Source organism: Lissotriton helveticus, assembly GCF_964261635.1.
Source record: "Lissotriton helveticus chromosome 1_1 unlocalized genomic scaffold, aLisHel1.1 SUPER_1_unloc_88, whole genome shotgun sequence".
Classification (NCBI taxonomy): Eukaryota; Metazoa; Chordata; class Amphibia; order Caudata; family Salamandridae; genus Lissotriton; species Lissotriton helveticus.
The window spans coordinates 604589-630075 of NW_027611734.1; the positions used below are offsets into that span (position 1 = coordinate 604589).

A 25487-nucleotide genomic window follows, 5' to 3' on the forward strand; every position below is an offset into this window, starting at 1 on the left:
CAACAAATGAACCCCTTACAGCAGGCTCGAGACCCTACAGCACCAGACAATCTTTGTATCTCTGGACCTCACCTGGGGTTCAATGTGGGTCTTGTGCTCCCTGCTGTGGGTCTGGCCTCACCTGGGGTCCCAGGTCAAACAGGATTACTTTAGAAGCCATCCTAGAGTCATTCGATGGTCATCCAACTACATTAGAAGTCATTTTCACACCATCAGACATCATCAAGCTCTTGAAGTCATCAGCAAAGCTGAGAAGCTGAGCCTGATGATTTACGGATGACTTGAAAATGAGTACCCGATGACTTTAATAGGTGTCATTATTCGTAATGATTTAAGGATGACTTGAAAATCAGTATCTGATGACTTCAGAAGGTGTCGTTTTTCCTGATGATTTAAGGGTGACTTGAAAATGACTATCCGATAACTTTACGAGATGAGATGTTCCTGATGACTTTGGGATGAATTGAAAATAAGTATCTGATTACTTCAAAGGTACTATTGTGTTTTCTATTAGATGTTTTTGCTTCTGGTGATTTTAACAGGAATTGCTTGTCTATTTAAAGAGCCTGTCCACCCCTTTTTTTTCAGTTTTCCTAGAAAAATACAAACTGTTGGATGATTGCCAGATTAATTGCAGATAAACGCAAAACGACATCTACGTTTTCTATTATACACAACTGAGCATACAATGTGCTTTACCAAACTGTGCATAAGTCATAGGTTATTGTGTAACACATTTTTTTTTATGTTTGTCACTTTCTCTTTGTACAAAACATGTAAAATAAGTATCCACTGTAAAAGGATCAATGCCTAACATTAATAAAGATGAACATTGGCCATTGTATGCATAGTCAATGAAGTTAAGGGACAATGAAGTATGAAAATTTGTCGCAGGATAGACTAAATAACGTAACAGAAATAAATGCTGCACATTATGCAATCACTGGAGGCATATTATGCAGACAAATCTTTATTTATCCATGTCATATTTATTGATTTTCACCGCAAAATAATACACAAGATGACAGAAACAAGCATTCATCAAACAAATACACAAATTATTAAATATTTCATTGAATTCACAAACAAATGCAAACTTTTTTTTAATTTTAATGGGAAGGTTGAAGCTTTTCTAAACTCAATTGAGACCAGCCATTAGGCATACTATATTGTATTTGATGTACTTGCACTGCTTCACAAAATCAATGTGAGGATACCAAATTAATTATTTGCTGCACATTTATAAAAATGTTTAGATATTTCAGTTGTACATTTTGCTTCTATATTGATATGCACTTTATTATTTGGCCAACAATTCTGTGTTTTATGAGCAGTCTAGGACTCCTGCGTAGGTGTTGCGGACCCCTAGGTGTCCTTGGAGCACAGGTTAAGAATGCTTATCAAGATGATTTCTAATCAAATGTGCTATAAAAAGAGACGTGCATGTAGGAGAAATTTCTATCATGATTTGCCTTAATCTATTTCAAATCGATTTGGCATTTCACTTACAAATGATTCATGTTCTACCTGAATGTAAAAACAGGCACATTTTATCATTGATAGCCTGATAGCTGTGATGTTGTTATCTACTACTACCAGATGAACTGGTTCCCTGATGTCATAGTATTCACACTTAAGTGGAACCATGAGAGCTAGGTTAACAGACACGTCTGCCTGCTTACACTGAATGAATCTAGTGACTCTGCCATAAGCAAACACTCCAGGTTCTGTTTCATATTTTATTACACTTTGGTCTCTCCTCTGAATACGAGTGTAATTAGAGCTGTAAACAAGAAGATTGCTTTGTTCTAAAAATATTTTGTTAAAGGCTACTACATCCGAGCCTAAAATATGAGTGAGCTGAGTTACTGCTATATATTCATTCTCTGTTAAGCTGTAAGGGTATGTAGAACCAACACTGTAAATGCATTTTTCTATTTTTAAGTATCGCTGTCTCTTTCTATTATATGAACACATCATACTCTGGTAAAATTCAGCCTCCACACTATCAGGAGGCAAATGATTTTCCATTAACACAGGTATTACTTGTATCATATTTACTGCATCTAGAATTTGTGTTTCTATGCCTACTGTACCATGCACATGTTGTAAAAGAAAACCATTAAGATCTTCAAAAACAAAACAATTAGCAGTAAACAGAGGCCCTGTTGCTCTTACACTGTCTACTAAGTGGACCAATTGATGAACGTTCATTGTTAAAAATCTTTTTTCATATAAATCATTAAACAGTTGCACAAACAAAAGTAAACACTGTTCTGCTATATTTAAATCTTCCTGGCTAATGTCATCATTTAAAAGCTTATGAATTGCTTTCATAAGTAAACAAAAGTGTAAATAGCGTGATCTATCTAAAACATGTTTTAACACAGGCATTCCATAAAATAAAAGAAAGTTTCGAAACTCTGAGGCCTTCCAATATGGTAGTTCATCAACAGACCTTGGAACTCTACTAACGTCCAGTGTGGGTTTTATCTGTTTCAAATATACATTAACTATTTTGACTTTATCATAAAAAGAGTATGAATGATGCTTGTATTCTTTAGTGAACCAGATGGTCATCAACAATTTCATAATGCCACTGCAGACACCATGCATGTAATCAATCACAAACCCTCTGGTTACACAAAAATGTTTCAAAAACATGAACCACATGGGACCTTTGATCCCTCTTACACTGTAATCAGAAAGTCCACTCTCGATATTAGCTATTGCACTGTTTACATCAGATTTAATAGTATCGAGTGTCCTTGGTGGGCCTTTTGGGTTTTCAGCATTGTAAGGAAATACTCTACAGTGCCCTTTTCCTGAAACAGTCACTTCACCCTCTTGTAGACAATGCCAGCACCCAAATTTCCCATTAAACTGGGTACTGTTTGAAACAAGACAACGAGCTGGTAAATCACATGTGATTGTCAGAAGTGTAGCATGGCAAGTAAAACTACAATTGTTATGATCTTGAAATGACACTCCACTTTCCAGCTGTGCAAGTTCCTCATATAATGGTTTTAAGAAAGACCACATTATTGGCTTTTTTGTGGAAACCCAAATACCATACAGTAATATATTTTCACGCAGCTTTCTTTGGGATACAGGCAGCTCATTTACCATTAAGTACACTGGCCACATTGATATTTTAGAACTTTTAAATACAGGAACACCATCTGTGTTCATTGCAAATGAAAGGCTGTTAGGGTTTTTCAGGAATCCACTCTTGAATAAATCCAAATACATTTTCCCATCATATACATCTTTCATTGTTTGTTTCTCATTCTCCATATAGTGATCAAATCGATGTTTCCTTACCTTTTCTGTAAAATGTTTCCGCCTAAACATAGTCTGTAACTGTGCAATTAGGCTATGCTGAATGAAATAAGAGACTGAGTCACTTTGAATCAAATCTTTCAAACAATGTTGGTTAGGACAGGTCTGAGTGTTTTTATCAACATGTGTATAGCAAGTGGCACAATAGTAAGTAATATGTGGGGCCTTAACACTTTTTTTTATATATTTGTGAAGGTGATACATAGTTTTGAACATTCTATTATCACATGGCAAGAGCAAATAGATGAGATTAAGCATATAGCCAGCTGCCTCATCACTCAAGCGAAAACGAATAATAAAGCAACAAAGCAATAGTATGACCACCCCTAAACATTTGTTGGAGCCCTCAAAAATAGGTGTTGATTCATCTGTGGTATTAGTTTGATCAGAACAAATTTTAATTTCTTCGTACTCATTTTGAATGGTATATCCAACTTGATCCATAAGTTGTTCAAAACCAGAATCCGAGTCATTAATTAAATCATCTTTAAGCTGAGCATCCATTTCACCTTTTAAGCTGCTACAAAGTGTATCCCAAACAGCGTCAATTGGATCTCCATCTGTGTCATCTACTGGTGGGGTATAATCTGGTAATGCTGTACTGTTGTCTGAATGCAATGTACAGTGCTCTGCAGAAGGTGATGTATGAAGAACTGTAACAAAAGAAAATATGTTATTGTACATTTAGTAAGCAAAATATGTTTAATTTGATTGTAAATGTATTATGTGTCAGTAACCAAGTACATTTTATGTGGCAGAAACTCAATGTGGGTTGATGAGGCCCTTCATTTTTGCAGGTGATGCGCTTTCAAACTATACACTTTCATGCATCAAATTGTTAATGCAAGCGGTATAAAAGAGAGTATATAATTTCATACTGTACCTGTGGGGATACTGTCATCTGCTGTGCTTGAAGTCTGCAAGGATCCTTCTTTTACTTTCTTTGGTGCTGCATATTGTATAATGTTGTCATCTGCTTCCTTAATGAAATGTTCTGTCTACTCTCATACAGAAAAAGACCAATTAATTGAATTTAGCACTTATAACGTGTAGCACAGGACTTTTTGCAACTTCTAAAAGTCAAATCAGAGAAGATAGTTTGGTGACTTATTCGGTTAATAATGTATTCTCAAAACTGGACAATTTAACTTTGTGATCACGTTAAAATTACTGCGCCATTTAATTGCAAAACGCATTGTTTTGTCTCCGCAGAACATGAATTTGAAGACGATTACAGTAATATATTAAGTGCATAGACAACATTTACTTACTTACTTACATGTTTCTTCTATTAAGGACTTGCCTAACTAAACAGTCACACGAAAGAAATCAGCAGGGTACATCAAAAATCATGCAGAGCAGATCATTCTCTTTCCAAGGAAGCCTCTTTGACACTGCTGTTTCAAAAAGAAATATGAGCCATCTGAAGTACTATTAACTAGATCTTAGTGTCTCTGTATATTGGACAATTTATATCACCCTAATCTCTAAATACAAACCTCAATGCAATTCGAGGCAAATGTCCAGTTGAAAATGACTAGTGTAGAAAGCAGGCTTTAATATAATTGTCATTATAAAAGAGAGTGTCTTCTGAGGTTACTGGCCGCTGTGAGTAAAAATGTTTTGTAGATTGAAGTGTCCTCTGAACAGATTCAGTGTAATGTTTTATAATGTGCGCTTACCTCTAATAACCATTTTTTGTATGGCCCACGTTTCTTTCCTTTTCTAAGTTGTCCTCCTTCATTCACTTCCATCATTTTTTCTGCTTCCAATAGTCTTGAATAATTATTTGCACATTCAACAGATGTACATACTGTGGAGAACAGATTGAAACACTTTAAATATGGAAATTGAGCTGTGGGTCTTTCGCGCAGAGACAATACTTTGAGTTCCTCGCCTGGTATTATTCCACTTTGACTTGGCATTTAAAACTACTTGGTAAACAATGAAGAGAGAAAGGGTATTTGCCTGTACAGGCAGTAATGGGACTCCCTGTCTGTCCCCTGAATATATAGATAAACAACAATAAGGGAGATGAACCTTATGGGTAAATCCCAGCCTCAGTAGAGGGCAGGAAAGTAAGTGTGTTAGCCACAAACCAAAACAAGCATTAAAAATGCAATAGGTCTCGCAATAGAAAAGTTTGACCTTTTGGTGTTGCAAATGTAATTTTTTTTGTTTGTTTATATTTTTTCAAATTATAAAAGTATTAATTTTGTTTTTTGTAAAGTGAATAGTTATAAATCTACAAAATGTTACATTTATAGCATTAGTAAAGTTACATGTTTAGTTTTGTCCTTTTTTACATGTATTGATGTGCAAACTCACAATTTTGTGTAAAATGTTATAAATAAAGGATAGTGACCTAATATTGTTGTTTTTAATTTTTAATGGTAAAAGTTTTTACATGTAAAAAGTGTCTTGTTGAGTGTGTGGTTGTGTGTGTGGTTGTGTGTGTGGTTGTGTGTGTGGTTGTGTGTGTGGTTGTGTGTGTGTTTGTGTGTGTGGTTGTGTGTGTGGTTGTGTGTGTGTGTGTGTGGTTGTGTTCGTGGTTGTGTGTGTGGTTGTGTGTGTGTGTGTGGTTGTGTGTGTGTGGTTGTGTGTGTGTGTGTGAGATTGTGTGTGTGTTGTGGTTGTGTGTGTGTTGTGGTTGTGTGTGTTTGTGTGGTTGTGTGTGTGTGTGTGCGTGGTTGTATGTATGTGTGTGTGCGGTTAGAGAAGGATGTATGTGGAAGAGAGCAGCAGATCAGCACAGCAGAAGAGAACAGGGAGTTAAAGAAGGAGACAGGTGGAAGAGAGCAGCAGATCAGCAAAGGAGAAGAGAACAGGGAGTTAAAGAAGGAGGCGGGGTGGAAGAGAGCAGCAGATCAGCACAGGAGAAGAGAAGAGAACAGGGAGTTAGAGAAGGAGGTGGGTGGAAGAGAGGAGCAGATCAGCACAGGAGAAGAGACCAGGGAGTTAAAGACTGAGGCGGGTGGAAGAGAGCAGCAGATCAGCACAGCAGAAGAGAACAGGGAGTTAAAGAAAGAGGTGGGGTGGAAGAGTGCGGGCGGTAGAGTGCGGGCGGTAGAGTGAGGGCGGTAGAGTGGTAGAGTAGGTGCAATAGAGGGAGTGCGGTAGAGTGAGTGCGGTAGAGTGGTAGAGTGGTGAGGGTGTGTGAGAGGGTGAGGGTGTGTGAGAGGGTGAGGGTGTGTGAGAGGGTGAGGGTGAGGATGTGTGAGGTTAAGGGTGTGTGAGAGTGAGGGTGAGTGAGGGTGTGTGAGACTGAGGGGTGTAAGGGTGAGGGGGTGGGTGAGGTGGTGTGGTGGTGTGAGTGAGTAGGAGGGTGTGGGGGTGTGAGTGGGTGAGGGGGTGTGAGGCAGGGTGAGGGCGTGTGGGGGTGAGGGTGTGTGAGGGTGAGGGGATGTGAGGGTGAGTGTGGGTGAGGGTAGGTGAGGGTGTGTGAGGGTGTGTGGGATGAGGTGGTGTGAGGATGAGGGAGTGTGAGAGTGAGGAGGTGTGAGGGTGAGGAGGTGTGAGGGTGAGGAGGTGTGAGGGTGAGGGGGTGTGAGGGTGAGTGAGGGCGGGTGAGTGAGGGCGGCTGAGGGTGTGAAAGGGAGTGAGGGTGTGTGAGGGTGAGTGAGGGTGAGTGGGTGTGGGGGTGTGAGTGGTTGAGGGTGAGGGGGTGTGAGGCAGGGTGAGGGCGTGTGGGGGTGAGGGTGTGTGAGGGTGAGGGGATGTGAGGGTGAGGGTAGGTGAGGGTGTGTGAGGTGAGGATGAGGTGGTGTGAGGGTGAGGGGGTGTGAGGGTGATGGTGATGGTGAGGGTGTGAGGGGGTGTGAGGGTGAGAGGGTTGTGAGGGTGAGGTTTACAAATACCGGGCTTATGCAGAGGAAGGTGGCACCCGCAGGGTGGGATTGCTGCACGGCGAGGGGGCCTGCGGTTCGCTTTAGGTGCTTGTTAGGGGTAGTAAGCACTATGCATGCATTCCGTACAACCATGAGGGAAACACAGAGCAGAATAAACACTGATAAAAGTGCCCCCACATGAACACGCAGATTATTTAGTCCCTCGTGCAACAGAGGAGATGGACACGCTGTCACATGTGTAGAACACAAAACACGCGTCCGCTATATTTCAATGTAAATAAAAAATAAATAAACTAGGGTGAAATAATTTTAACAAGCGCAAAAGACATCCCCATCCCCATCCCCATATCAGCCACCATTCAGTTCCACTTTCATTATTCCCAGTAAAATACAATAGTAAAATCACCTTCAAACTTGAAACATTGAAAATAGCAGTAAATCTAATTAGCATGCATGTTAAAGTATGCTCCACAGTTGTCCTAATCGTCCGGCTTTAGTGCTGGAGCAAAAGTGTTTTTGACATCTTCTTTCACCTCTTTCTCTGTAGATAACTTAACTACCAACCTCAAACAGTGCCCCTCATCTCACCGTAGCCACTCCCTCTCACTGCCTACTCCTCAGTCACCCTAACTACCACCCTCCACCAGTGCCTCTCATCTCTCCGAGCTCCCCCACAGCCCATGACCTCCTCCTCAGATCCCCTCACTGCCACTATCCACCAGCGCCCCTCATCGCTTCGTAGTCCCGTCCCCCCCGTGACCTCCTCCTCGGACTCCTTAACTGCCACCCTCCACAGGTGCCCCTGATCTCTCTGTAATTTCCCTACCCCATGACCCCTTCCTCAGATTCCCTCACTGCCACCCTCCGGCAGTGCCCCTCATCTCTCTGTAGTACCCCCACCCCATGACCTCCTCCTCGGATTCCCTCCTTGCCACCCTCCACTAGTGCCCCTCATCTCGCCGTTGGCTCTCTCTCATATCCATGCCATTTGTTGTAGAGCGTTACTCATGAGTGTAGGGTCTCACAGTACTTTACATAACAGCACACATTATACAGAGACAATAAATCAGTCTACGGGGAATTTCACATAAGCCAATGATGATTACAAGGTTTAGAAATCAAGTCATCCACAGATGGTGGGCAGTATATTATACGAGGGTTTTTTTCTGGAGAAGCACAAACTCAGGATTTAAAGAGTATATAGTGGTTGGGGGTTGGCTTTACAGATAAAAAGTTATAACTGCCCAAAAAAACTCTTTTTTGTAACATTTGAAAGAATGGAGAAGTTCTAACTATATCACAACACAAAAAAACAAATTTTGTATGCAGCTCTTTGATGATAGGTCAGTCCGATAGTAACTTCTAAACTGCACACAAGGATATCTGTGAAAGAGGCAGAAACACAGCTATACACATTCAGTTAGTCTGAATTTAAAAAGTACCAGACAAATGGTTGCTCGATCGGCAGCAGGATCGTAAATCATCATTTTAAGATTTCAACATCGGAAAACCTGATTTCCCACGAGCACGCTGCTCATGTGGAGTCAGCTTAGGATCCAATCAGATGCAACTGTTTCAATAAGGAATAAAGCAGCGAGGCTCAGCGAGAGGAATTCAAGGCCCTTGCACACCATATTTATCAGTTACATATTATTTACTAAAAGTCCCCACAAACTGAAATAACTTTTTTACAGAAACGCATCAAAACCTAATAATGCCTGCCCGCGCTGGGACTCGAACCCGGGTCCTCAATAGACAGCAGTTCTGCGCTCCCTTAACTGTTTAATGCAAATACACATGCAACAATTAAATACCCAAAATGTTAACATTACAGCATGCTTGCGCTCACCTTTAGGCATATACCTGAAGTAATCAGGTAGGCTCCCGAAGACTACGCACATCCGGGAACGCCGGAAGTGACGTCATTGGTCTGCTGCAAGGACGAATTCAGCGAGGGTGCAATGGCCATAAAAAGGGCACGATGGATCGGCTTCGGTCTCTATATTTTCAAACTTGACCTTCTGAAAGCAGGAAAACTTGAGGGATTCCACATTTATTCAGGTAAGACATGCTGCAGCTGAGGTCCAGCTTACTCGAGATATAGGCTGATGTGCATCGACACGATAGCGCGCGCACGTGCAGTCAACGCACCCCCGAGCTGAGACCAATACCCGGATTCTGCAAGAGCGGGGCCTCCCTCGCCTATAAGAGCAGGCACCCTAGCTGACCCGGACCCTGGGGCTGGGTCCTACCAGTAATGTGGCCTAGCTTCTACCCAGTTCCCCATCAGGGACTAGATTTAGTTTACAAAATAGCGCATGGTGTGAGGCCAGTAAATCGAGCCTTCTTTAATTATAGAGCGCAAATGGAAGGGAAACTTTTTGAAAAGCATAGGCGCAGTGCAGGCTCGAACCCGTATTTGATACTTCTAAGTCGATTACTGTAACTATGCCACAGCGTTTCCCTTTTGAAACCTGCTCGAATATTTAGTGTAAGTCTGGGTTGCTGCGTGTTTCTCAAACACATTACACCCATTGACAAAGCCTATAGCCCTGGCTTGTTGTAGGTGAAATGTTAAGTCTCTGCTTGCCAGATCAACCCCAATTTTGAGCCCCAGTCCTCTCATGGTAAACAGAGCAGGTACAGCTCCTAGGCTCACGAACCCTGGGCTTAGCGCTGCTGGGTCCTGCCAGTGATATTAAATATTTATGTGCCCCTCTAGTCCCAGTGCCCCAGGGACTAGATTTACTTTACAAAATAGCGCATGGTGTGAGGCCAGTAAATCGAGGCTTTTTTAAATATAGAGCGCAAATGGAAGGAAAACTTTTTGAAAAGCATAGGCGCAGTGCAGGCTCGAACCCGTATTTGATACTTCTAAGTCGATTACTGTAACACTATGCCACAGCGTTTCCCTTTTGAAACCTGCTCGAATATTTAGTGTAAGTCTGGGTTGCTGCGTGTTTCTCAAACACATTACACCCATTGACAAAGCCTATAGCCCTGGCTTGTTGTAGGTGAAATGTTAAGTCTCTGCTTGCCAGATCAACCCCAATTTTGAGCCCCAGTCCTCTCATGGTAAACAGAGCAGGTACAGCTCCTAGGCTCACGAACCCTGGGCTTAGCGCTGCTGGGTCCTGCCAGTGATATTAAATATGTATGTGCCCCTCTAGTCCCAGTGCCCCAGGGACTAGATTTACTTTACAAAATAGCGCATGGTGTGAGGCCAGTAAATCGAGGCTTTTTTAAATATAGAGCGCAAATGGAAGGAAAACTTTTTGAAAAGCATAGGCGCAGTGCAGGCTCGAACCCGTATTTGATACTTCTAAGTCGATTACTGTAACACTATGCCACAGCGTTTCCCTTTTGAAACCTGCTCGAATATTTAGTGTAAGTCTGGGTTGCTGCGTGTTTCTCAAACACATTACACCCATTGACAAAGCCTATAGCCCTGGCTTGTTGTAGGTGAAATGTTAAGTCTCTGCTTGCCAGATCAACCCCAATTTTGAGCCCCAGTCCTCTCATGGTAAACAGAGCAGGTACAGCTCCTAGGCTCACGAACCCTGGGCTTAGCGCTGCTGGGTCCTGCCAGTGATATTAAATATTTATGTGCCCCTCTAGTCCCAGTGCCCCAGGGACTAGATTTACTTTACAAAATAGCGCATGGTGTGAGGCCAGTAAATCGAGGCTTTTTTAAATATAGAGCGCAAATGGAAGGAAAACTTTTTGAAAAGCATAGGCGCAGTGCAGGCTCGAACCCGTATTTGATACTTCTAAGTCGATTACTGTAACACTATGCCACAGCGTTTCCCTTTTGAAACCTGCTCGAATATTTAGTGTAAGTCTGGGTTGCTGCGTGTTTCTCAAACACATTACACCCATTGACAAAGCCTATAGCCCTGGCTTGTTGTAGGTGAAATGTTAAGTCTCTGCTTGCCAGATCAACCCCAATTTTGAGCCCCAGTCCTCTCATGGTAAACAGAGCAGGTACAGCTCCTAGGCTCACGAACCCTGGGCTTAGCGCTGCTGGGTCCTGCCAGTGATATTAAATATTTATGTGCCCCTCTAGTCCCAGTGCCCCAGGGACTAGATTTACTTTACAAAATAGCGCATGGTGTGAGGCCAGTAAATCGAGGCTTTTTTAAATATAGAGCGCAAATGGAAGGAAAACTTTTTGAAAAGCATAGGCGCAGTGCAGGCTCGAACCCGTATTTGATACTTCTAAGTCGATTACTGTAACACTATGCCACAGCGTTTCCCTTTTGAAACCTGCTCGAATATTTAGTGTAAGTCTGGGTTGCTGCGTGTTTCTCAAACACATTACACCCATTGACAAAGCCTATAGCCCTGGCTTGTTGTAGGTGAAATGTTAAGTCTCTGCTTGCCAGATCAACCCCAATTTTGAGCCCCAGTCCTCTCATGGTAAACAGAGCAGGTACAGCTCCTAGGCTCACGAACCCTGGGCTTAGCGCTGCTGGGTCCTGCCAGTGATATTAAATATGTATGTGCCCCTCTAGTCCCAGTGCCAAAGGGACTAGATTTACTTTACAAAATAGCGCATGGTGTGAGGCCAGTAAATCGAGGCTTTTTTAAATATAGAGCGCAAATGGAAGGAAAACTTTTTGAAAAGCATAGGCGCAGTGCAGGCTCGAACCCGTATTTGATACTTCTAAGTCGATTACTGTAACACTATGCCACAGCGTTTCCCTTTTGAAACCTGCTCGAATATTTAGTGTAAGTCTGGGTTGCTGCGTGTTTCTCAAACACATTACACCCATTGACAAAGCCTATAGCCCTGGCTTGTTGTAGGTGAAATGTTAAGTCTCTGCTTGCCAGATCAACCCCAATTTTGAGCCCCAGTCCTCTCATGGTAAACAGAGCAGGTACAGCTCCTAGGCTCACGAACCCTGGGCTTAGCGCTGCTGGGTCCTGCCAGTGATATTAAATATGTATGTGCCCCTCTAGTCCCAGTGCCCCAGGGACTAGATTTACTTTACAAAATAGCGCATGGTGTGAGGCCAGTAAATCGAGGCTTTTTTAAATATAGAGCGCAAATGGAAGGAAAACTTTTTGAAAAGCATAGGCGCAGTGCAGGCTCGAACCCGTATTTGATACTTCTAAGTCGATTACTGTAACACTATGCCACAGCGTTTCCCTTTTGAAACCTGCTCGAATATTTAGTGTAAGTCTGGGTTGCTGCGTGTTTCTCAAACACATTACACCCATTGACAAAGCCTATAGCCCTGGCTTGTTGTAGGTGAAATGTTAAGTCTCTGCTTGCCAGATCAACCCCAATTTTGAGCCCCAGTCCTCTCATGGTAAACAGAGCAGGTACAGCTCCTAGGCTCACGAACCCTGGGCTTAGCGCTGCTGGGTCCTGCCAGTGATATTAAATATTTATGTGCCCCTCTAGTCCCAGTGCCCCAGGGACTAGATTTACTTTACAAAATAGCGCATGGTGTGAGGCCAGTAAATCGAGGCTTTTTTAAATATAGAGCGCAAATGGAAGGAAAACTTTTTGAAAAGCATAGGCGCAGTGCAGGCTCGAACCCGTATTTGATACTTCTAAGTCGATTACTGTAACACTATGCCACAGCGTTTCCCTTTTGAAACCTGCTCGAATATTTAGTGTAAGTCTGGGTTGCTGCGTGTTTCTCAAACACATTACACCCATTGACAAAGCCTATAGCCCTGGCTTGTTGTAGGTGAAATGTTAAGTCTCTGCTTGCCAGATCAACCCCAATTTTGAGCCCCAGTCCTCTCATGGTAAACAGAGCAGGTACAGCTCCTAGGCTCACGAACCCTGGGCTTAGCGCTGCTGGGTCCTGCCAGTGATATTAAATATTTATGTGCCCCTCTAGTCCCAGTGCCCCAGGGACTAGATTTACTTTACAAAATAGCGCATGGTGTGAGGCCAGTAAATCGAGGCTTTTTTAAATATAGAGCGCAAATGGAAGGAAAACTTTTTGAAAAGCATAGGCGCAGTGCAGGCTCGAACCCGTATTTGATACTTCTAAGTCGATTACTGTAACACTATGCCACAGCGTTTCCCTTTTGAAACCTGCTCGAATATTTAGTGTAAGTCTGGGTTGCTGCGTGTTTCTCAAACACATTACACCCATTGACAAAGCCTATAGCCCTGGCTTGTTGTAGGTGAAATGTTAAGTCTCTGCTTGCCAGATCAACCCCAATTTTGAGCCCCAGTCCTCTCATGGTAAACAGAGCAGGTACAGCTCCTAGGCTCACGAACCCTGGGCTTAGCGCTGCTGGGTCCTGCCAGTAATGTTTTTGCCCTTCTACCCAGTGCCACAGAGAATAGATTTAGTTTTAGGTTTGTTGTAAGTGTAATGTTACTTGCGTTTTAGAGCACATGAATGGACAGAAGCAGCGAAATACTAGTGGGGCAGCACACTATGCTAAGCACAGATTTTAGGCTTTAGAATTTGTTACTTAATACATGGACCGGTTCCTTTTTTGGTGACACCTTCAACCTCACGGTATGCCCCTGTGTGCACATTTGTGGTGCCAGATGCATGTATATCTGAATGCATACTGCATAATAGCTTAGTGCATTTGTATAAAGATGGGCTGCAAGGCCTTTGTTACACCCACTGAGTCGGGGTGCCTTCATCACTGCTGCATAAATGTTGATGTGTAGCTTTACTTCAATTGAAGGGGATATGCTTCGTATGGCCAGCTTCCCAGCAGGTTTTTATGTCCCAATAATTTTCGAATTAGCATGCTGTTTCTGAGCAAACAGGAGGCTGTGTGTAACTAAGGTAGAATTAAGTTCTCAGCAGTTAAATGTCAATTGTCACTTCTATTAATCCAGGTGTTTAGATTGAGGAGGGTGGGTATTTACAATAAAATGTCTGATTCTTCAAAATTGGTAACTCCCCGCTCTGATGTTTTTTTTTTAACACTTTCTGTCCTCTTCCTGGTTTCTACTTGCTTCCCAACCTCTCTCTTTGCTCCTGATGCCTTGAAATACCTGGGTAGGGTGGCTTAGTGGAATAAAGCATCATGGTCAAAGCTTCAGATTGTGGTGGGTCTACTCAACCATTGGCCCTGCTGAGGAGGGCAAGATGAATAACATTGAGTTGGGCAATGATAAACATGTTAAGCGGCCAGATACCTCAGGGTGAACGTGCACTTTACAGAAGCATGTTATGTTGAACTTACATGTGGTCGGTATATGATGCTTTGTGCATGAGACCACTAGGAATAACTTATTTAAGTTATTCTATGGCATTTCCCACACTGTCTACAGTCTCCAAATCTCTTTGCTCATGTCGCCTTGAGGTGCATGTGGTTTGCATATGGTGCATATATATGTGAGCTCCCTTGCCCCAACTACCTTTCATTCCCCTTTCTTCCAAGAAATACCCACTCTAGCTATTTTTTCCCTGTCAAACAGCATCAGAAGTCTTCCCGTAGTCCTATGGGGTTTACAGTGGTCCCTTTCTACCATTAAAAGCATGTCATTTAATGGATGAGATGGGGCATGGTTAATGGTGTGTACAGCTGTATTGCGTTACCAAGCCGTGCCAATTTAATTGCTTTCTGCTTGATGACAATGAGTCAAATTATTGCAGCTCTATAGGGAGTTGCCTACCATTATATCATATGAATGTATTCCCTTTACCACATAATGGCTAGGGCGGTCAACCTCGAATCTGGGTAACTGGATTAGTCTCGGCAATCACTGAACATTCTGTGATTCTGGGCAAATCGCTTCATCTCCCCATGCCTAACAAAATAAAAGACTACAAAAAAAAGGAATGTGTCCTCATGTAATGCAACTGGTACTATGTTAAGCGCTCTGATATCAGATTCCGGTCAAGTTCGCGCTAAATAAAACTCTGTAAAATATATATATTTATTTAAACTGCATAATCAGGCTATTTCCTTAGTGGCCTTCAGTGAATGCTTAACACTTCTTTGAATTGCAAAATCTACGCATCTTACTTATAAAGTGCACCAGGTCAGTGTACTTTTAGTGATTAGTTTCTCAAATTAAATATGTGAAACAGTTAGATATGCTTTGTATGATAAGTCTGAAACTTAAATCTGCCCCAAGCTAATTCCTGTTTTTTATATCTAGCAGGACATCATCATGTTTTCATTCAACGTCCTATTTTTCGCTTGCGATCGCTCTGTGTGTGTTAAAAAAGATGGAGAGTTTCTGGTTTTGGACAATTCCGGAGAAGTTGTTTGTAAATGGCTGGTAGAAAATGTAGATGAAGCTGGTCGGACATTCACAGAAGAGAGAGATTTTATAGCTATGATTCTTTTCCAATCATCTGGTAAGCACAATAAGTACATTTTTATATTAGATTGCAACTGCAGGATAATGGTACTAATTACCAACATGATTCAGTAAAATCCTACATTTGGGAATATGTTAATCCAATAATGGTCAGTGAAAATGAACATGCATGGCCCTACATATGCCTTGCATTGCTCTCCAATGACAAATGTACCACTTATGAAAAGAGCAGAAACTTTTAGCTTGTGGCACTACTATAAGGCAGCCATTTCTGGATAAACTATTTTACTTAGGCAACGTTTTTCAGGAGGTTCAAGTTCAGGCTTACAATGTGTACTGTCTAATAAGGAATACTTTCTTTGTTATGGATAGATTATACATGTCCTTTAATATCAATCCATGTTTATTTATATATTCTGGCTAGCGCTTGAAGATATATTGCAAGTGATCAATGTGTTATCTCTGTTTAGAAGTTTATATCTAAAATGTTTTTTTTTTTTTTTTTAGTGAAGAAACAGTGTCTCACGATTCAAAATATTTGTGAAGACTTAATTGCAAGCTATTCTGGCACAACGGAGGGCCTAAAACAGGTGTTGCTTCAAAGGGCACAGGAGGAAAAGCAGTTGATGATGGACTGTGGCAATCGGGGAAGCGCTGGAAGACTTAAGAGGGTGTTACGTGAGCTCCAAGAGGAAGAAATTGCCGAGAAAAGATGCAAGGACAAAAAAGCCAAGCAGAGTGGTCAGGATTACATAAGAGTTGCTAACCATACTCATGCCGAAAGCACAGCTTCTCAGCCTGGTGATGCGAGTTCGCGGATGAATTTGCAGAAACTGGAAAACCTGGCCCTTTTAGCAGGGATGGCAAGTGTCCTTCATCCAAAATCTACAACTAAATATGACGGAGTAGAACGTGAAAAAGAACTTGTCTTGGAGTCCCCACTTAAAGCCAAATATAAAGGGCAAAAACATGCCTCTCTTTCACCACCAGGCCAGTTAAAACCCAAAAAACTTTTTCCTACACAAGAGCTGGCTGTTTCGCGCAGTGGAGTAACTCCTACAAGACCCTGCAAACAAGATCCTAAAATGATGGTTCACTTTGCACAACATAGTTTGACACCACATGGTTTTGTGGCTAACGGCTCACATTCACACACCCCGGCCTACAGTGACTTTCCACCTGCAGTAACGCCTGTGGATGTGAACCGTACCCCTTGCCAGGATGACCCATTTGAAAGTAACGGAAGCTGTGACCATAATGTAAGCAGAGCTAAATGAGTGCTGCCATTATACACATTTGCATATTGTTAGGCCTGTATGCCAGCCTTTTTTCCTTTGTGAACGTAACATGCCTTTTTTTTGCCCAAACCACCTAAGTTCTACCAGTTATCTCTGCAAAAAGCCTTCATACTTATTTAAAAATTGAATTAATATGGTGCATTCATTTCATCAACAATAGGGTACATATACCTATTAAAATGCGAGTAAACAAATGGAAAACTTTTTGATATGATCAGTATAAATGATGGACTCATGGTTGCTTTTTTTTTTACTCCCTCAGGACAATGAAGAATCATTTCATTTGATGACGGAGGAAAGTCCATCATTCAACACTGGGGTAATTTTCTTATTTTTTTTTTAAAGGTACATAGGAAATGGCATTTCCACTTGTATGACCTAATTATGATTTGCTTTCTCTCTAAGGAAATGGTATACAACTCCTTGTCCATAATTAATGAAAACGAAAGCTTTTCTGTTGGCCCTGGTTCCTGTCAGGGGTGTGTACGGTTACAAGCCGAAAACGAACACTTAAAAGGTGCGTGCTTCATATTCTACCTTTCCACGTAAACTGCAAAAAATTCCCATTAATAATCCTTTTTTTTCCCATCCAAACACATGCATTGCCAAAAAGTATGCTTGTTAAGTGTATATTGGATGTATTAACTGCTGCCTTTAACAAGTGTATTTATTTGATTATAGCACAGTTGCAAGGCACTTGCAATAGTGAGTTGGCTGTGCAGTATTTGCAAGATGCGCTGTCTGTTTTGACCAATCCACGGAATGTAACAGATATAACAGCGTCAAAAACATGCAGTCGATCATTCACTGTACAAAAGGTATGCTTTTCTTTGCCACTCTTTTAACACAGTTAAAGTTTATATAGGACAAACCTTGTAGATTTCCTGCATGAGGACTTTGAAATCTTTCTGCTTGCAATGTATTTAAGTATGGCTGATTTATACTCCTGGAGCTAACATAGCAAATATTACATTGTTAGCCATGTACCAGATGCCAAATCAAAATGCATATTTTTTGAGATTGTAACCTAACATATTGGCAAATAGTTAATAGTTGTGTTATTTTGCAGACGGATATGCAGCAGTTGGTAAAGGACTCAAACGATCCTTCACGGTTCAGAGATGTACTCGTGCCAAAGAGAAAATTGCACAAACTCTTGGAGGAAGCCAAGTCAGCGCGGGACAATGCGGGTTTTCTTCTCAATGGCATCAGTGAAATACTTTTTTCTCCTAACGAACTTGCATCTGCAAAAGGTGTAACGAAGGCTCGTGCTGGAACAGCCGTCCTTGACGAGGAGAAGGTTGATGCATTGTTTGGTAAGATATTACAAATGTTCAAATTAACATTCAGTCAAGCTGGGATTGTGACAATTCATTATACATTGTGTTAAGTTATGTTTGCATATGTGAGGTTGTATCATAATTGAACGATGACTCCATCATTGCTTAACAGCTGTCTGCAAAAGAACAATAAGAGCAATGGGGGTGGCTTGTAATTTCTTAACAGTTTGTGCTGAGCTTGTGCTAAAAATAGCATGCAAAGCTGGCACAAAGCCTTGAGTTGGGATTTCATTTGTAAATCTGTAGGTCCAGGTGTGAGGTTCTCAAACTGGATGAATGAGTGATAGCAAACTGCACTTATAAAATATACTGTGCTCGCAGCTTTTATTTCGACCGGATCAACTCCCTAATAATTAGATCAGTTGGTCCTGGTCCTAACACTTGGTTGTAAGCTCCTATTTTGATTTCTGGTCACTATGCTAGTTTCTTAGAAGACTGTTTTCCAAATATGATTATTGCAAGTACAGTTCAGACTCGCCCTGGCTGCCTCAATGATGGTTTTGTAAAGAAATCTGGCACGGATTACTTTCTGTTTGCAGAGGAAGCTTGCCCGCGTCTAGTGAACAGGACTATGGCCCATGCTTGTTTCAATGCATCTTTATTTGTACAGTCTTTCTTCTTCCAAGTACCCCAGCATTTCAAATGGGTGAAAGAGCCAGAGAAGACACACTGCTACTTGGGGCTAGAACTGTCATTGGGGACCAGGGGCTCATAGTTCATAAGGGAACTTTTTTTTTCTTCAGCTTCTGGCCCCCTCTTCATCAGTGCTTTGCTCTAAGCTGTGCCAAACTTTGACCAAGTGGCCTTAATGTTTCACTTAGGAACCATGTAACGCTAACCATATCTCATCTGGCAGACTGTATGAAATAATGGAATTGGAACTTTTGATAGGCAGCCCAGCCGTATTAAAAACCATAAATGATGGTGGTAACATGATACTGATGTATGTTATTTTGTTTTTCTAGAGTTTATGAAGTCTGTGTGCAGTGCCAACGGCTGGTCAGCACTGGACAACAGAAGTATGAGAAGGAAGCTGGCAATAAAAATTTGCAATGCCAGAAGAGGATTAAGGAAATCTCCGCATCTAGAATCCAATCACGAAGTTGCTGGTTTTCGTTGAGCTATTTGTTCTTGTTGCATTAGTCTGGCCTTTCTTCCCTGGATCTTAATTTTTTTCTGGACGTTTTCTCTTGTTTGGTATCCTGGCCCCTGTGGGGCCAAATATGTGCTTTAGATAAATAAAATGACATTGAAACCTCCCTTTTGATTTTTTCCTTTACCACTGTTTTGTTTAGTGTTTTGCAAATGGTCACCATATCAAACAGCGTCCGATAATGCTCTGTACCTCTAAATAAGGCAAATCCCAGTGAGTCAGGAGTATGGGAGTAGTGGCACATGTTAAGCTGATCTGAATACAAAGGTATAACATTGCTGCAGGCCTCTTTTATATAAAGGTGCTTGTGGTATTTCTGCAATACAAACATAGCCAAAAATAGCAACTTGTATTTTATACATGTGTCTACCTCTCACTTTAGAGTTTAAAAAGTAATCTTTCCAATGCAGGACAAAAATAATCTGAGTATTAGGACCAGATTTAGAGACGTTTTGTGTCTGGTTTGCTTGAGTTTTATAATGCAGACCTGATACAAAATTTTCGGGATTTGCAAACAAGAGCAAATTGGTATTTGGTACAACGCATCCAAAATGGGAAAAGTTGCACTTTTGTGTAGACATAGTATTACAAAACCTAAACTAGACTCTGGCAGACAACATTGCATTATAGTACTGGCACTGGCCAACAAACTGAACTGTGTGTGAAGCGAGTAACACTGAACCACATCGACCATGATGCATGAGGTAATTCAGCTGTGACGTGTCAGCAGGGTGCTCCAAATCCCTTTGAACATTATAGTGACAATGTGTGGGCATGGTTCTCAGCTGCCTAATGGTGCAGCGGTGCTAGTGAAAGAGGTAGACAAGACACTTTCCTACTCTCCTAGTGGCACCCTGCAAGGCAATATTGGCAGTCTGCCAATGTGCTCCTAACATGGAATTGTCAAGGTGTAATCCAACCCGTAATGATTTATTAGTGATCCACAGGCATACTATATTGATTAAATCATCCTTATGTAGTCATCATTTAGTAAGCCACACATTCTTTAGTTGTCCTTAACACCTTCAATGCTACAGGCAATTCCGGCTGGGTGCTGGAGTTATTCAAATCCCATTGTTCATGACCAGGCCAGCTCGTCATAAGCACAGCTCCAGTGGTACTGCATGACGAGCTGGCCATGTCATTAGCATGCAAGGGGTTTTAAATAATCCTGAGTAATACATGTTCATTTTTAAGTTGACATAAAATCATCCGAGAGTAATCTACACTCACACTGAAAATGTCATAGGGCCATTCGAAAGTAATCAATAGCCATCCTGAAGCGGTCATAGGATCATCAAGGAATAATCCACTCTCATCCTGAAAATGTTATGGGATCATCCCAGAGTAATTGACTTCCATCCTGAAGCGGTTATGGGATCATCCAGGAATAATCATCAGTCATCCTTAAATTGTCTAGAGCCCATCCTGGAGTCATTCTCACTCATCCTGATGTTGTCAGTTAGTATTCGTGGAGTTGTAAAAGGTAATCACTCCCTGTCAGTGGAAGTCATCGGAACACCATCCTAGCGTAGTTTTTGTGATTACAGTAAGTCATCATCAGAACACCATCCTAGCGTAGTTTTTGTGATTACAGTAAGTCATCATCAGAACGCCATCCTAGCGTAGTTTTTGTGATTACAGTAAGAGTCATTCCATTTAAATAATCGGCCCTGTGGGCAGACTTCAGGATGGCTTGCGATGACGTCCACAGGAATGGCTGGCTGACGTCATCCAATGACTTCAGAATCACTCCAGGATGATCTTCCTTTTTGACTAGGGGTGGTGTGGGTGCTGTGCTCCCTGCTGGGGTCTGACCTCACCTGGGGTGGTTTGGGTGCTGTGCTCCCTGCTGGGGTCTGACCTCACCTGGGGTGGTTTGGGTGCTGTGCTCCCTGCTGAGCCAGAGGCCAGGACTGCACCATGAGCGCGGGGTTAAAAGGGGCCTGTTCATGGACAACTGCGCATGCGCTGGGGATAGACACCGCTTCCCACAGTGCAGAGTAAGGAGACATTGGATTAACTGCGCATGCGCTGAGGACAGATACTGCCTCCCGCCGGGGAACGCGGATTAAAGAGGTACTGATGGATGAACAACTGCGCATGCGCGGAGGACAGATGCATGTAAGAAAGATTTCTTTCTTTCGTTCACAGCACAGTAAGTGGAAAGCTCCTCGGTTCGGCTCGTCTATGGGGAGGGGGTAGTGTCCTTTCTCTGCGCAGCCGCAGTGACACGGAGCGTCATCTGTTCAGGGCAGTTCAGTCTGTACCCCGTGCAAGGTCCTAAATCGGAGATAGGAGGTAGTGTCCGCCCTGCACATGAGCAACTGTGACGTGCACAGAACACGAGCATTTGACAGATTCCCCATTCCAAGATGTCGCCCCTTCCACGACCGTAGTCCTTTGTTTATTGCTCTGTCGGGATACCGGAAGTCACCCAAAACGACGGCCGGTTCCTCTGCTGATGCCGCACACCGCGCTCGGGCTGCGGGTTTGGACACACCGGCTCCTCTGCTGATGTTTGGATCCTCTGCTGGACTCTGCGACGGTAGAAAGGTGAGACTGAGATCCTAGGCTTCATGTCCTTTGATAGCTTCCGGGTCATCAGGCTCCAAAGACCCGGAGGGAGCACGAGGGAGACATGAGGATGAACGTTTGGATGAATGTTTATACCTGAATGAACGCCTCCCTGTGGGTTTCGAGGGGAGATCCAGGCTGACCATAGACCCAAGGACCCTTCCTTATACAGAGCCGGCGCAGGTCACTGTCAGCGTTTGCATCAAGAGTGAGGCCTTGATAGAGTTCAGCCGTGTGTGGCCGGGCTCGGGTAAACACGGCTTTACATTGAACCCTGGTTCACCCCACACTTTATGGGGCTGTTTCTGTGCCTCGTATTGAAGCAACCGAGAGAATGAGTTCCCACATAGAGCCGGGTCTCGGCTGAGAGGGGATCCCCTGATAACAGAGCGTTTGAAGGAGTGCTTGAATAGCTAACTTGGGGATTAAGAGCACTATCAGACATTTGGTTCATTGGGACGCTGAACACACTAGAACATGACCATAGTATTTGATTTACAGCTATAGCCTGATTCTTGGAAGAAAACAAGAACACATGAATCAGAGGACCCATCATTTGGACTCATCGTTGATACTTAACGGAACCCTGTGTGGGTCGGGATTAACACCACATTGAAAGTAGGTTTCTTTGAAATATCCATCACGCTGGAACTTTACAGAGCTGGATTTTCAGACGTTTAAAAATACCCCTTCTTTATTTACAGAAAGTTATACTGGGACGGTAGAGGTGTTTATTTCTCACCTTCATGCTTGATACACTTGGGGCTCTAAGGTTTGGGACTTATGACCCCTAGACTAGAGCACACGACATGAGAGCCATCACTCGGACCAAATCACAGACACGAGTTTTCACACTTGAAATTTCCAAGGATTTTGTGCAGCAGGGCTATGAGGAGGTCATTTTGCCATTGGAGTTTTATCTAGATTCGCTCTCTCCGTCGTATACTGTATCTTAGAATGCTTATTTTACATGTATCTTCTCAACAAGGTTAGGTTACTATTGTTTGTATACCTAACATAGACAACCCCCTTAGTTTATATGCGCTGTGGCCGTATTTAATTTTACAAAAAATAATACCAATGCCTGAGAAGGATGTGACTTCTATTTAGACCATGGTTCTGTACCTTTATTTTTTACACAGCCTTGAGAAAGTCGCGGAATCACACCCTGTAGCGACGAAACAAATGTTGGTTGTGGCCGAGAACACCAGAAAAAAACACAAACAAGACAAAAGAAAGAAAGAATTGTGTATAATCTGTGACTCATTTACTGTACTTTGTTTTAACTTAGAGGGAAACCACATATTACTTAAATACGTGTGCTGGGGAGTTGATTTTCTCAGGGGTGCAGAGGAGGTGAGGCCTGTCCATGGGGTGCAGAGGAGGTGAGGCTTGTCCAGGGGTTGCAGAGGAGGTGAGGCTTGTCCAGGGGGTGTACAGAGGATTTGAGGCTTGTCCAAAGGGTGCAAAGGAGGTGAAGCATGTCCTTTTCAGGGGTGGAGTGGTTGCGAAGGAGGCGAGGCCTGTCTAGGGGTGCAGAGGAGGTAAGTCCTGTCCATGGGGAGGAGAGCAGGTGAGACCTGTCCAGGGGGAGAAGAGGAGGTTAGGCGGGTAATGAGGGGTGCAGAGGAGATGCCTGTTCAGGGGGAGCAGAGGAGGCGAGACCTATCCAGGGGGTGCAGAGGAGGTGAGGCATGTCTTGTCCATGGGGGTACAGAGCAGGTGAGGCCTGTCCAGGGTTCAGAGGAGGTGAGGCATGTCCAGACCAGGGGGTTAACAGCAGGTGATGCCTGTCCGGGGGTACAGAGGAGGTGAGGCATGTTCTGTCCAGGGGGTTAAGAGCAGGTGAGGCCTGTCCAGTGGTGCAGAGGAGGTGGTGCCTGTCCTGGGCTGGGGGTGCAGCATATCTGGGAGTGGTGCAGAGGAGGTGAAGCCTCTCCAGGGGATGCAGAGTGGTTGAGGCCTGTCCAGAGGGATGAAGAGGAGGCGAGGCCTGTCCAGGGGTACAGAGGAGGGGCGACCTGTCCTGAGGGGTGCAGAGGAGAATGCTTTCCAGGGGGAGCAGAGGAGACGAGGCCTGTCCAGTGGTGCATAGGATGTCATACTTGCACAGGGGGTACAGTGCTGGTGAGGAATGTCCAGGGTTCAGAGGAGGTGAGGTATATCCTGTCTAGGGGGGTAAGAGTAGGTGAGGCCTGTCCAGGGATGAAGAGGAGGAGGTTCCTGGTCTGGGATTGCAGAGGAGGTGAGGCCTGTGCAGGGGGTGCAGAGGATGTGCGGCCTGCCCCAGGGTGCAGAGGAGTTGAGGCCCATCTTTAGGGGTGCAGAGGAAGCAAGGCCTGTCCTGGGGTGCAGAGGAGGTCAGGCGTGCACAGGGGTTGCAGAGGAGGTGGTGTCTGTCCTGGGCTGGGTGTGCATAGGAGGTGAGGCTGATCCGGGAGGGGTGCAGAGGAGGGGAAGCCTGTCCAGGGGGATACAGAGTGGTTGAGGGCTATCCAGGGAGATGCAGAGAAGTGGAGACCTGTCCCCTGCTGGGATTAAACTTGCTCGGTAGGGATAGGAGTTGAGGCCTATCGTGTCCTCTGTGTATGAGGAGTGTGGACCGCCTCAGCCGCTTCTCTCACCGCCCAGAGATGCTCCTTTCCATGCAATGTATTTTATTGTAAGGGCTAGTAATCCGAGTTTTTGAAAAGTATCCAGAGTTACCATTGAGCCCCAGATGGCTCATGACAAAGGCATGTTAAATCAATGAGAACTAGTCTGTCAAGACGTGATATGAGACTCAAAACTATGTTGTTAGTGATAAAAAGAAAAGGGTTCTTTCTTTTTATGAAGCCCCCATCCACCAACCTAGTTGGTGGCATGCTTCATCATCGGGCCTACCCGGTGACACCAAGTGTGTCCCTGCTGTGCTACAAGGCCTGTATTACAGCAGAGCAGGTATATTTACTGAGTGTGCAGTGATAGTGATGTGAAAGTGAAGTTTAAAAACTGTCCAGTGTTCCCATTATCCAAAGGGATTATTTTTAATGTTTGGGCCTCTGGCAGTAGTAAAAGCAAGGCAATGGATGTAGGTGGAGTAGTAAGCGAACCCAGCCGGGGGAAAGGGGAATGGGACAGAGAAGAGACTATCTGACCTTCTGGCTCTTCTACTCTACTTCTTCCTTTCTGCCGTACTCCGTTTATGCCTTTCTTATTCCCTCTCTATCTTTAAGCATGAGTGGAAATTGCTGTAACAGAAAAGCACACCATTACTAATTTCCTTCTCCACTTTCTTACTCTCTCTCTATTTCCTTACCCAAAGTGCCTATGGCTTTGGCTCCTCTTCTATTCTACAATATAAGTATTCTATTCTTTGGTAAACTGCATTATAAACACATTTTTAGCACCCTTTAACTCGTGTGAGTTCATTTATTCTTTTTCACTCATTTGTTCGTTCACTCTCTGCCTTACTTTCTTATCTTCTGAATTCTTCTTACTTCTCCCTTAGGAACCTTCAGGAGCTTCCGCCGTCAACCAAGCGACGAAGAAATCAGGAACTGAAGTATTCAATGAGTAAGTATTAATTCTTCTCTTTATATATTTTTTTCCTGTTTACTTTAAATTGGTATTTCTAACTAGACTACAGAAAGAACGTTACATATCTCTGAAAATCCGTTGGTG

The 25487-nt window shown here is 43.2% G+C and overlaps 2 protein-coding genes and 1 pseudogene across 2 annotated transcripts; 2 read left to right on the forward strand and 1 right to left on the reverse strand.

Moving 5' to 3' along the window:
* Nucleotides 1-215: 215 nt before the first annotated feature.
* On the reverse strand, nucleotides 216-5703 carry LOC144806569 (uncharacterized). The gene is made up of 3 exons (XM_078672904.1): nucleotides 5025-5703; nucleotides 4226-4340; nucleotides 216-3995 (listed from the first exon to the last, which is right to left on the reverse strand). The coding sequence occupies exons 1-3, from the start codon at nucleotides 5265-5267 to the stop codon at nucleotides 1474-1476; spliced, it is 2880 nt and encodes a 959-aa protein (XP_078529030.1). The 5' UTR covers nucleotides 5268-5703; the 3' UTR covers nucleotides 216-1473.
* Nucleotides 5704-14849: 9146 nt separating this feature from the next.
* LOC144806568 (uncharacterized) lies at nucleotides 14850-19269 on the forward strand. Its single transcript, XM_078672903.1, has 8 exons — nucleotides 14850-15493; nucleotides 15964-16724; nucleotides 17017-17073; nucleotides 17160-17271; nucleotides 17436-17572; nucleotides 17824-18070; nucleotides 19060-19073; nucleotides 19112-19269. The coding sequence occupies exons 1-8, from the start codon at nucleotides 15304-15306 to the stop codon at nucleotides 19235-19237; spliced, it is 1644 nt and encodes a 547-aa protein (XP_078529029.1). The 5' UTR covers nucleotides 14850-15303; the 3' UTR covers nucleotides 19238-19269.
* A 2418-nt stretch (nucleotides 19270-21687) lies between these two features.
* Nucleotides 21688-25487, forward strand: part of LOC144806567 (uncharacterized) — a 55809-nt pseudogene continuing 52009 nt past the window's right edge.

Bases quoted from the DNA above. Each gene is read 5' to 3' on its own strand.
- LOC144806568 (XM_078672903.1), top strand. From the start codon at position 15,304: ATGTTTTCATTCAACGTCCTATTTTTCGCTTGCGATCGCTCTGTGTGT. The intron at 16,725-17,016 runs GCTAAATGAGTG...TTACTCCCTCAG, and splicing joins GTGACCATAATGTAAGCAGA to GACAATGAAGAATCATTTCA. The intron at 17,573-17,823 runs GTATGCTTTTCT...GTTATTTTGCAG, and splicing joins GATCATTCACTGTACAAAAG to ACGGATATGCAGCAGTTGGT.
- LOC144806569 (XM_078672904.1), bottom strand. From the start codon at position 5,267: ATGCCAAGTCAAAGTGGAATAATACCAGGCGAGGAACTCAAAGTATTG. The intron at 4,341-5,024 runs GTAAGCGCACAT...GTATGAGAGTAG, and splicing joins ACAAAAAATGGTTATTAGAG to ACAGAACATTTCATTAAGGA. The intron at 3,996-4,225 runs GTACAGTATGAA...CTTTTGTTACAG, and splicing joins AGATGACAGTATCCCCACAG to TTCTTCATACATCACCTTCT.